A 12,389-nucleotide genomic window follows, 5' to 3' on the forward strand; every position below is an offset into this window, starting at 1 on the left:
CCCCAAACCAAACACATGGCACGGGCAGTGAGAATTTGAAGGATGGGTACATGAGTGAATGAGGTTGGATCGACAGAAAAGGCTAGGAGGCACTATACAGCCAGAGAACATCACTTTTTCATCTTTTTCTCTCCCCTTCCCCCTGACCTGGTGCATAAATTTGGAGATCTTCAAGTGACCTAGCAGGAAAGAATGGTCTGAGTATCATCAGCACCCCAAATGGTTTTAAATGCTCAGGGGGTCACAGGGCAAGAGACCCAGGGCTTGTTGCTTCTTGCGAGCTTGTAAATGTCCCTGCACATGCACATTCTGTGGTGGACCCCTGGTCCTGGGAGATTATGTAGGACGAACTGGGGTGGGGGGCTGTTTTCAGTGGGATGAACTGGGCTGGAGGCTGCTCCTGGCATATCCAGCATCACTTTCCCAGTCCGAAGTGTGTGAAGGGTCCATGTGTGAAGTATGTGTCTTGCCACCTTGGTGTACCAGGGCTACCAGAGGGTAGCCCTGTGTCGGTGCAAAGGTTAAAAAGTGAGTGTACTTACAGGGAAGCAGGCATTCCTGAGTTGTGCAGGTACCCTTCCCTGGAGTGGAAACATCATAGCAAAAGGCCTGCTTATAAGAAAGAGTGCTCTTAGGACAGCCTCTCTGACTGGTTGGCAAGTCTTCCAGGGGTGGATGACCTCAGTCCGTGTTGGTGGAGCTGCCTTTGAGTGGTTGCTACATGTGAAGGGTAATTTAGGATTGGTGACCTGCTGGTTATTTGGGTCTTTCCAGAGGACCCAGTTGTGGGCTTCTGGGGCACAGCAAACTTGTGGTTGCCTTTTAGCAGCAGCCCCTTAAGGGTTTATAGCTCTTGGGATAAGATTTCCTGTTGTTTATTATTATTATTATGGCTTCTTTTTGATAGGCATTTGAAGATGTTTTGGCTAATTTAACCTGGAAGGGTGAAAATTGGAAGGTTTCTTTCTCCCTTTTTTTGGAAGTCCTTTTTCTTGAGTAAGAACGGCCCTCTGCACTAGGCCTGGGCCCAGAAGGATGACACATGCATTAGAGGTGTTCTTGTTGCAGGTACCGGGCACCCAGTGTTGAGTAAATGTGGGAAGTGTTAGTAGTGTAAATGAGAAGAGGGCAGTGGGGACACATTCCTCTTTGCAGATGTGAGCTGAGTAAGAGGTTCTGGAGCTTCACATGAGCATAGGCAGAGGGCCAGGAGGTGCTAAGGCCCAAGAACAACAGGTGGTGTGAAATGGTAGTTAACAGTGTGAGAACCTAACTTTAGAGGATTGACGAAACTCAGGATCAGCCTAAAACTGACTACTGTGAGGTGGAGGGTCAGGCATGCCTCCACTCTCCAACCTTTTTATTCATTCTGCCCACAGCCCTTTGTAATTAATTATCCGTTGGTTCAGTAATCTACCCATTTTGTTGCAGTGACCATACAGAACTCACAGACCATTCTTAAACGTAAGTGCATTATTAAGGAAGTAACAAGATGCAACCAGGATCAGGAAGTATGCGGGCAAAATCTACAAGGCTCTCCTATAGAGGAGTGCACACACTTCCCTTTCAGTACAGGAACATTCTCAGTTCCTGGGATAATACAAAAAGCAGGCCCTTCTCTTTGCTGAACACACCCCCATTCAACTGGGAAGACCTCCTTGAGACAGGCTTCCTCTAAGCTTCCTTAGGACAGGCCTCTGCCTTCCATCTCCCTACTGCTAACTGACCCAGCTTGGAGCCATTGTAGCATTTTTGTTAAACTTGCTTAGTTGTGTCTCCTGTGTTGCCACCAACTATGCTATAGGGCCTCTTCCAGGCCTTTTACTGTCTTCAAGGTGATCGCCCTTGACCTTTGCTAGAGCTCTTTTCAAAGTTGCCTTCTCTAATTGCTGCGTTTTGCTTTGCTCTTATTCTGCTGCTTTCTTTTCTCTTTATGTAAATCTTTGTGGCGTTGGTTGGATGCAAAGTCTTGGAGATTTTCAAGGCAGGACCTCCTGACAGCCCCAGAGACTGATCAATCCACTCAGTAAACCAGTCATTTACCAGGTGTGCAAAATAGACTAATCACAGGATAGGCTTCAGCCAGTGCCAGACAAAGTATCAAACTATCAAATTTAGACAGAAGTAACAAACCCTCTTGGGTAGAAAACAAAGCAAAGGTAGGTGCACCTCAAGGCTTAGGGAGAAATCTCTCAAACCTTTTTTTAATGAAGAACCCAGGCCAAAAAGCTACACAGAGGAACTCATTTCAGCACAAGGGGTGAACTTGGGAGTTGATGGGAAAGGCTGAATGTGGTTTGGAGCATTCAAAGAGCTGTGCGGCCAAGGGAGACCTTGGCCTACACCTTGAGTGCTGTGTTTGCAGAAGTATCACATCTGCCTTACAGATTCAGCTTCCCAAGGATGCTGCATATGTAGTGACCATTTTGGGGTCACCAGGGAGGATGCCACCTATGGGTTAGAAACAGGTGTCTGCTCTTTACACTAGCCAGGACATGCTGGAGGGAGGACTCTTTTGGGAACTATTCCTCAGGCCCCCATGGCTGCTTCAGGGTACCAGCCCGTGGTTCCTGCTGACTCTGACCCTTGGGATGCCTCAGCAGGGAAGTGAGTGAGACCTTCTAGAATCTTCCATGTGGAGCCTCTTGCCATTCGAGAGCCCAGAAGAGCTATAGGGTACACTGATAGGACTATGCCACTGGACTTAGAGCAAAGTCCATCAGAGGGCCCAGATTTATAGGATTCAGTCAGATTGGATGTATCTTCTGGGCACAATCTCTGCTCCATAACACTTTGACCTTTCTCTCTATTCTTGAGGACCCTGGTAAAGATTAAGCCTTTCTCACTCACTGGCTGGCCAGGGTGTTGGGTGAGAGCTACCCTGGTGTCCCAGAGAGGAAAGGCCACTCTTCCAGACTTTTCTTCTAAACAGCTTTCAGTTTTATTCAGAAGTAGTTCTTGAAAGTTGATGGTTTGATCCTACTTTTCTGTAGGGTCGTTTTTGCCTCAATCCTTTCTGCCCTCTCTTTTCCTCCCTCTTCCACCTCAATGAGAGAAGATGGGGCATTTCTACTCTGTCTCTCATAGGGTCACTGTGAATCAGCATCGACTTGAGTTTGGTTTTTTGTTCAATCTCTATAAGCCTAGATTCCACCCTAGTCCTGCTCTCAAAACACGTCTTCCCACTGCCCCTCTGTTTGTTGTTGTTGAGTCATTTCTGCCTCATCATGGCCCTGTGCTATCCGCACATTTATTCTATGTCTGAGCCCGTTGCAGCTACTGTTTCAATCCATCTTGTCAAGGGCCTTCCTGTTCTTGGTGCCTTCTCTACTTTACCAAGCATAATGTCCTTCTCCAGGACTGGTCTCTCCTGATAACATATCCAAAGTATGTCAGATGAAGTCTTGCCATCCTTGCCTCTATGGAGCATTCTGGACATACTTCTTCTGAGACCGATGTTTCTTCTTTTGGCAGTCCATGGTACTTTTAACATTCTTCACCAGCATCATAGTTCAAATTCACATGAATTAATTGAAAATACCATGGCTTAGTTTAGGCATATATTAGTCATCAAAGTAACATCCTTGCTTTTCAATACTTTAAAGAGATCTTGTGCAGCATATTTACCTAATAAAGTGTGTCTTTTGATCTTTTGACTACTGCTTCTGTGAACATTGATTGTGGATCCAAACAAGATGAAATCCCTGACAACCTCAGTCTTTTCTGTTTACTATGATGTTACCTATTGGTCCAGTTGTAAAGATTTTGGTTTTCTTTGCATTGAATTGTAGTTCATATTGAAGGCTACAGTCTTTGATAGTCATCAGCAAGTGCGTCAAGTCCCCCTCACTTGCAGCAAGCAAAGTTGTATCATCTTTATATCACAGGTTGTTAATAAGCTTTTCTCCAATCCTGGTACCACGTTCTTCTTTCTGTACTAAACTTCTCTGGTTGTTTGCTCAACATACAGATTGAATTAGCTTGGTCAGCAAATATAACCCTGATGCATACCCTTCCCAATTTTAAACCATGGAGTATTCCCTTGTTCGGTTCCCATAGCTGCCTCTTGATCCATGTAAAGGTCCTATTAGCACTGTGTGAGAAACAAATGAAGCATTTCTGCTTCAAGAGCAGGGAAGCTGGTGGCTGTGGAAAGAGGTGTGATGTGGTCACACCACAGGACCAGAGGGGCTAGTGCTGCAGCCTGATAGCCACTCAAGAGGCTGATGGCTCAAGGGAACGAACAGGTGGGCGCCTAGTTTGTGACACAGAGGGTTTATGCTGTTTTTCTCTGGCTCCTGCCATATCTATCAGAGAGAGGAGTTGTCTGTCCTCTTCTGCATCCTTCTCTTTCTCTTCTGCCCTGCCCTTTACCTCTTCCTCATTATCAAGCCTGGCTCTGAGGCCAGCAGCTAGAGCCCTGCCCATGAGCGCTTTCATTAGTTTTCAGCTGAGCAGATGGAGCTGTTTCATCTACCCTGTTTTTATCTGTTTTCTTTGAATACAAGACTGATCCATTGTAATTTTTTAAAGAAAATATATAAATATTTAATTCAAAAAATAGAATTATCTCATAATTTACTCTTCAGAGAGGACTGTTAGAGATTTTAGAGGGATTTTTTTCCCCCTATAGCGAATCTATGCTGTTGCCATTGAGTCATCCTGATTTGTGGGGACCGCATGCTCAACAGAATGAAAAGCTGCCGGTCCTGCGCCATCCCTGTGGTTGATTGTACATTGGCTTTTTTTGACTCACAGGCTTTTCTTTTTAGAATTAGGTCACCAGAATTTTCTTCCAGGCACCAATGGCATACTCTAATCTTAAACCTTTTGATTAGCAGACAACAGGTTCACTGTTTGACCTTTCTAGAATGGATAAGAATGTATATAAGCATTTTAAAGTCCTTTGATTGGTATTATTATTATTTACATGGCCTGATGTTATCTCTTAACCTCATTCGAAGTCTATTCATATAATGTGCTTGGGAGTGTGTGGTATGTTTTGGCGTGTGTGTGTGGGGGGGTATGTTTTATGGAGAAAATGCCCAAGAGTACTGCAAGCCCCTAGACCTCAGCCCACATTTGTCCCCACTCTATGCTGCATTCCTGTCCTCACTCATGTCAAGTTGTGTTGACAGATTGTTTGATCAGTTCTCTCTACATTGCTTAAAACTCAGAGGAAAGCAAGCGTGTGTGCTGTGAATTCTTTTTGAGACATCTTGTAGTTTTGTCTGTGTCAGAAGGAGGGCTCTGGATATGGGTCTGTGTGTCCACTGATTCGAAGCTGCACAGTCATTGCCCTTTTTTGTGAATAATGGGGTTATACAGTGCAGAAATTGGCTTGGGCAAGGCAAGTGTGTTAAAACATAGTCGCTAATTTTCCCCTGCCCCTTCTTTGAGGGTTGCCTCACTGGTCTATGCTGGTCTTTGATCCCATGCTGGGTGCAGAACCCTCCTAGTGGGTTGAATTCTGTGAGCTAGGCTTGCTGCCATGCCTCTAACAACCCTGTAAGTCACAGAGCCAGAGGCATGGCACTCAATGGTGTGTTTATGGACCATTACCAGTTCATCCCTGTGTTCCACCCCCCACTGTTGCACACGCAACTTAGTCAATTCATGCCACAAGAAGGGATATTTGCAGGGTGCTGAAGATGATTCAGGAAGCACAGTTCACAGAGTTCCTGAGTGGGTCAAGGTTCTGGGGTAGATGTGGGACTGTGTTCACTGAGCAGTGGGGTCCAATGCCAAGGACCAAGTTCCAGATGGACCATAGGGCAACATGAATGAGCTTGAAGTGGTGGCAATGTCATCACTGGATTTGGATTTAGGAATCTCTATTGGTAGCAGTTTGGGTTACAGAAAGTTCCCAGAGATAGGGATACTCAGGGAAGCTGAGCAAGTAAAGGAGTTCTGACTATTGAAGAAACATTGAGAGCATGTGGGGCTCACAGCCTTCTTCCTTGTTGATGGGAGCAGCTCCATTTACATAAAGGCTGGGGCGCTTGGTACCTCCCCTGCTATATCCTACAGGGGATCATGCTAGGCTCAGCACTTCCTCCTCAGCTATGTCTCTTCCCCATCCAAGTTCAAGTCAAGCCTATTTGTCTAGTTACCCAAAGCAAACAGACCTTTTCTGTGAGCTGGTCGGAGATCCACAGCTCACCTGGTTTTCTTTTTTCTTAGGTTTGCTTCTCTCCAAGCCTGAGCTTCCCTCTCCCTTGTCCATCAACGCGACCTTGCTCTGAGCACGAAGGCGCCCACTCACACACTAGGGACATGCCAGCACACAGCAGGAACTCAGCAGGTTGTGCAGTGGGCCAGCACATGGCTGAGAGTTCCTTGTTGTGAGAGTTTCTTAGGTTCCTTGATGAGTGTATCAACTCTGCCCCTTTTACCAGATAGCCTAACCTGCTCATTGGGTCTGATTTTCCTCATGGAGACCGAGGCTGTTAGGAATGTTCAACTGTAGTGTCCAGTAACGGGTACTGGTAAACACATCTCCAGGCTGGCTGTCTGACTGTTGTCATTATTTCATCTTTTTTTCCCTTTTTCAATTATCAAGAGACATCTGTTGGCATATGCTGGATCCCCTGGGCGCTATTTAAAATTTTCTGGTTCCTGCCCCAGCATAGCACCGTCTACGTTATTGGGGACTTAAATGTGTGCTTGAGGCCAGACTCCAGACAGCTGGACAGTACATTTCCTTAAAACACAGCTGCTTTGGTGGACGTCATTGCCCACAGCCTGCTGGTTGTCGGCATCCAGAGATTGGGTGGAGCCCTTCCTCCTGGGGGTTCCTCCTGCTGGTGGCCTCTGGCCTCTGTGTCAAACCTTTGTGGGGCCCATTGGCCAGGGGCAAGGAAGAGTCCTTTGAGAGAGAGAAATGGGTAGGCCTAAGTGTGTCTGACACCTGGCTCTTACTTAGACCATCTGCCCCTGGTAGTCTCAGTGCCCATCTCCCTAAAATGGGCACAATGCTGTGAGAACTCTCTTCCTTCAGCGCCCAGATAGAGACTTCAGGGTGGTGGAGAATGAAGGTGGCAGTTCCCAACAGTCCTGGGTGGTTCCTGCTCTTAGAACACCTCGCTTGTGTGTTCTTCTTACCAAGATGGGAACCAGGTCTCAGATCCTTGTCAGCTTGCAGGATTGCTTGTCTAGCTCCTTCACCTGCTTTTCATGAAGCCTCAGAACCCACAGGCTCATCCTTTCCTATAGAAGTTACTTTTCACTCATAAATCCCTGAGGCTGGTTTTCCCCAAATAGCCTAATTGTGTCCTACCTTCCTAGGCCTCGGCCCTTGCTTTGTACTCTCGTTCTTGCTCTATATCCTGGGCCCTTTTCCTCTGCTTGCTTCCTGGCCCCTGCTCATGCCTGCCGTCTCCATGGCCTCCAGCCCCTTGGGATGTGTCGTCCTACCATCTTACCAGGAGGAGGGTGGAGCTTCCCTCTGTCGCTCTTTCCAGGAGCACATATGCTGTCACTATGGGGACTGAGGCAAAATACAGACCTCATCTAGCACTCAGCAACAATGGATCCCAACAGCGCATTGCTACAGAGGGCCCTAGGGGCCCAGTTGGATGGCCAGGCAAGCGCTGAACAGAGTGGGGCTGCTCCTCCATTCAGTCCTATCCCATCCAGCTGGGCCTGCTCTTCATTGGGGTACAGCAAGCCCCAAATAACGGGGCTAGAGGCGGCCATTGACCCATGACCTGGGGCTGACAGAGCACCAAGTCTCTTTGCTCATCATAAATTCCCTGATTCTGTCTATGCTGTGATGTCACAACCTCTCAGTTCCCTTAACTGGAGAGCCAGGATGGGGGTGGGGGTGGGGGGCACAGGCATGGGCTACAGCAAAGCTTGTAGTTTGATGGAGGCAGTGTCGCAAAGTGGATGGTGCCTATCGCCATGAGCCTAGATGTGTGGGAGAGCCATTGAGGAATGTGGGATTTGGAGGTGGGTGGGGTGGACTTTCATAGAACTTCATTAAAGGAAGCTAAGAATGTGGATCAGAGAGTTCCTTGCAAAGTAGGGGGCTAGTGGAGGCTCCCACTCTTCCCTTCTCTTCTGCTGGCTGGGACTGCATTACTTGAGGCCAAAAAATAGATATGAAGTATTTTCTTGAATTAAGCCCACCTTCTTGTTTGAGAGAACCCTGCCTGTGAGGCAGTAGGCAGGCATTAGCCAGCATTTGAAGCATTGAGATGACTCCTGTGAATAGTGCCAGTGTGCTGGCACTCTACTAGCCCTAGCCCTGCAAGTTTCCCCGGCAGGTGGGCAGCAGAACCCAGAATCAAGTTAGTTGTGGTTTGTCGTGAAGGATTTTGGAGAAGGGACAGAAATGACAGACCTAAGAGCTGAGGGGGATCTTGGAGCCATCAGTCTATAACTGGGCCAAGGGAAGTGGGCATGTTTGGGGCTTGCCAGAGGCTGAGGGTGGTCCAGGGCTATGTCTCGAGGGACTCGACCATGAAGGCCAGGTCCAACAGTCTGGGCTGCCCAGCTTCAGGCATATGTCTGGTTGTGCCCCTGCATGCCCAGTGTTCTCAGCCTGGGCTGCCTTTCCTCACCTTAGGAGCATGAGTTCATGAATATGCACATCGACAGGGCCCATGCTGTCTACTTGTGACTCAGCTTAGGATGCTTCAGGGCCCTGGGACAGACTCTCAGGGCAGTGAGGCAAGTGACCTCTGCACCTCAGATGGAACGGGGTCTCCTGTAGCCCCTGCTCCCAGACAAGCATCAGTGCATCTTTGCAATGGTGGCCCAGACCTGTCTGCTGAGTTGTCTGCTCTTGGTCTGTGGACAACTCACTTCCCACAAAGGGCTTCTGTGGCCTTCAAATTCACTTTTTTTTCCTCTCCCATTGTGATATCTCCTGTGGTCCTTCAGACCCTCACTTTGTGTCCCTGTTCCCTGGGTGCCCCTCTGCAGTGGCTCCTTTGCTCTTGGTCTCATCTCTGTCCTGTCACTGTGAGGGTTAATAGCACTTCAGCTTGTTGTTTGGAACCGGTTCAGACTGGTTTTCTGGAAAGTGCTTTGTGTCTCAGACTGAATCCTGGGAAGGGTCATGTGGAGCCCAATGATGTCATGGGATCAAAAGCTGACTCAGCACCTTTTCTTTCTCTTTTAAATCATGATGTGTGTGTACTGCAGGTATAGGGCAGGGGTGTGATGCCATGCCAGGCTCAGCCCTACCCAGACTTTATACCACTAGCAGAGGGTTAAATGTGCTCCCAGGTGATCAGAACTGAGGACACTGCTATTCCCTGAAGGGGAGAAGAGAGTGTCACTGAGGTGTCCCCCTCATGTGAGGTCTGCGCTCAGGAGTGAACTCTGGCTCTTGGCAGTGTGGCCACCTCAGCCCCAGAACGATGTATAGTGCCTGCAGCCCCACATGCCTAGGTTGTTGGAGTGATTTTTTTCGTTCTTGAGTATGAAAGGCAGAGAATCCACACTGTTGTTTCTACGTTGGCCATGTATCTCCAACCTTAGTAGGGTGTTTGTATCCTGCTGCTCATGCCCCCTCCACATGGAGGCTAGGACCTGTCTTCACCCTAGCCTCCCAAAACAGCCCTGTAGGCCCTTTGAGGACTCTTCTCCTGTATTCCTTCCTTTATTGTCCTTTTCTTTTTTTAAATTGTTTTATTAGGGGCTCATACAACACTTATCACAATCCATACATACATCAATTGTGTAAAGCACATTTGTGCATTCATTGCCTTCATCATTATCAAAACAGTTGCTCTCCACTTAAGGCCCTGGCATTAGGTCCTCATTTTTCCCCTCCCTTCCTGCTCCCCCCTCCCTCATTGATAATTTATAAATTATTATTTTGTCATATCTTGCCCTATCCGAAATCTCCCTTCACCCACTTTTCTGTTGTCCATCCCCCAGGGAGGAGGTCACATGTAGATCCTTGTAATCGGTTCCCCCTTTCCAACCCACCCTCCCTCTGTGTTCCCAGTATCGCCACTCACACCTTCATTGTCTTATTGGGGAAACACTCATTCATACTCTCCATGAGACCAATGTGCTATGCCTTCTCCCTACAGTTCAGAATGACTGAAGAGGCATGCCGGACCCGAGGCCAGAAGCGGGCGCCTGAGCGAGACCCGGCCGAGGATGATGCTGATGGCAAGAGAGTGAAGATGGACAGAGGACTGGTAGCTTCAGACTCGATGGCAGGGACTGACACTGCAGTGCGGGCTGAGCTGGGCCCCGGCCCAGTGCTACCCAGAGCAGGCGAGACGGGAAGAGCAGATGAAGGACAGGCAGTGGACGGACCTGTGGACATGCGCACTTCACAGAGGTGAGTGGTCTTGGAGGTTGAGGTCACAGCCATGAAGAAAAGCATGAAGGACCAGGAGGAGGTGGGTAACAGGCCCAGGAACATGTATACCTCACAGAGGTAACTGGGCATGAGAATAAAGGGACTTGACTTCGGGGGATGTGCTCCAGCCCAGGCACCTGCTGTGCCTCCTGCTGACTGGAGTCCTGTGGTAAACAAGTACCAGCCAAATTTGTTGCTTTTGATTTTAAAGGAAAACTTGAATATCATTAGAAATTAACTTGTTCTTGGGTCACGTCTCCTGGCTTTTTAGTTCTAAGAGTGGGGAGCCTAGGGATGGTTAGCTGGGAATAGGTTGGAGAAGTCTGTCCAGAATACCTTTAGTGTGTGTTGAGGGTAGGGATGTGTGGTGATTGCAGCTGCTTTTATCCCGCTTTCAGGCAAATCAGGCAGGACTGCTACTCCCTTCACCTATGTCTAGATGCTCTCCATGGTCTTTCTTCCATCAGTACCAGTTACTTAAAATGACTTTCATGCTCATTTGCCTTTTTGAGGTTGTTAAGGTTATACCTCAGTGGTTCTCAACCTTCCTAATGCTGTGACCCTTTAATACAGTTCCTCATGTTGTGGTGACCCCTCCTAACCATAACATTATCATAACTGTAATCTTGCTACTGTTATGAATCATCATGTAAATATCTGATAGGCAGGATGTATTTTCATGGTTACACATTGAACATAATTAAAGCATAGTGATGAATCACAAAAAAATTTCATTATATATTGTGAAATATTTATTTCTAATCACAAATCAATCAAATTTTGTCTTGAAGCATGGTGTAGTATGGGTAACAGTCTTCATGCTGGGTACTCGTATGTGGGCGTATCTGCATGTGGGTGGACCCACCTGGGGATGGAGAGAGGGGTCATGGCCCACAGGTTGAGAACCGCTGTCATACATCAAAGGTGTTAGAACTCCCTCTACCTATTTCTTTGCTTTAAAGACCTTCCTTTTCTCTCTGTGAAAGAAGAATTGAGACCCGCAACCACCTCCGAAAGAGCAGCCAGAGCTTCCTCAGCCTTTCCTCCACTTGAGAGTTGTGTGCTGTGTGAGAGTCCTGCCCTTAGAACTTCTAAACTAGACAGGCCAGACTTCACCCCGGGCCTCCTTCTGGCTTCATCACTTGGAGGAGTGTGGCACTGGAGAGCTCCTTTGCAGAGGACCTGTGTGTCTGCTGTTCGGGGCCAGCACATCTGACACTTTCTCCTTGGAGGGTCCTCACTTGTGTTAAATCCCTCTTAGGAATAAACCATTGGAATTATTAGGGTTTCAGAGATTGTGTGGTCTTCCACACATTTGTAAATTCTAAAACTCCAAACCATCTCACTGCCATACAGTTGATTCCGATTCATAGTGAACCCTACAGGACAGAACGACCTCTGTGGGTTTCCCAGACTATAACTTTATAGGAATATAAAACCCCATTTTTCTCCTGCAGAACGGGCTGGTGGTTTCGAGCTGCTGATCTTGGGGTCAGCAGCCTAACTCATAACTACTATGCCTCTAGGGCTCCTAAATTCTAAAGGTAATACTAAATTATAACCTTGAGATAACTGGAAGGCCCAGTTCTTCCTTTTAGGGGGGGTGGAGGGGCATGTTCTGTGCTCTGACCACCCCCAAAGACCATTTTCTCTAGCTTTGTTTTCTGTGGAAAGCAATTAATGACTACACTTTGGTTGGTGTTTCGAGTTTGCAAGGAGGCATTTCAGAAGAAAGACTTTGCGATCTTTTCTGGAGAATCATCCATTGAAAACTATGGAGCACAGTTCTAATCCAACTTGATGGCAACTATTTTCATTTTTATTTTTGTAACTCCTTAAACTAAGAGGCTTTTTTCAGACTTTTAAAAGCAACATTATAAATTTTTTCTACCTCCCAGTAGCAGGAAGAGAAGGTCATGACTTCTCAGGTGTGTAGGCTTCCAGCAGCATATTGGGAGCCAGGAGAGCTGGAAAAAGTGTGTGTGTGTGTGTGTGTGTGTGTGTGTGTGTGTGTGTGTGTGTGTGTCCCCATCGTGGACATGCAAGGTAGGCCTGTGGC

The 12,389-nt window shown here is 47.5% G+C and overlaps 1 protein-coding gene across 5 annotated transcripts in view; it reads left to right on the top strand.

Moving 5' to 3' along the window:
- Positions 1–12,389, top strand: part of GATAD2A (GATA zinc finger domain containing 2A) — a 77,380-nt gene that overhangs the window by 39,748 nt on the left and 25,243 nt on the right. For all 5 annotated transcript variants that reach the window (XM_075549355.1, XM_075549345.1, XM_075549363.1 and 2 more), the window contains one exon: positions 10,053–10,309. In XM_075549355.1, the coding sequence (XP_075405470.1) occupies positions 10,059–10,309 (251 nt within the window). In that variant the 5' untranslated portion in view covers positions 10,053–10,058. The remainder of the gene's footprint in view (positions 1–10,052; positions 10,310–12,389) is intronic.

Source organism: Tenrec ecaudatus, chromosome 1, assembly GCF_050624435.1.
Source record: "Tenrec ecaudatus isolate mTenEca1 chromosome 1, mTenEca1.hap1, whole genome shotgun sequence".
Lineage (NCBI taxonomy): Eukaryota > Metazoa > Chordata > Mammalia > Afrosoricida > Tenrecidae > Tenrec > Tenrec ecaudatus.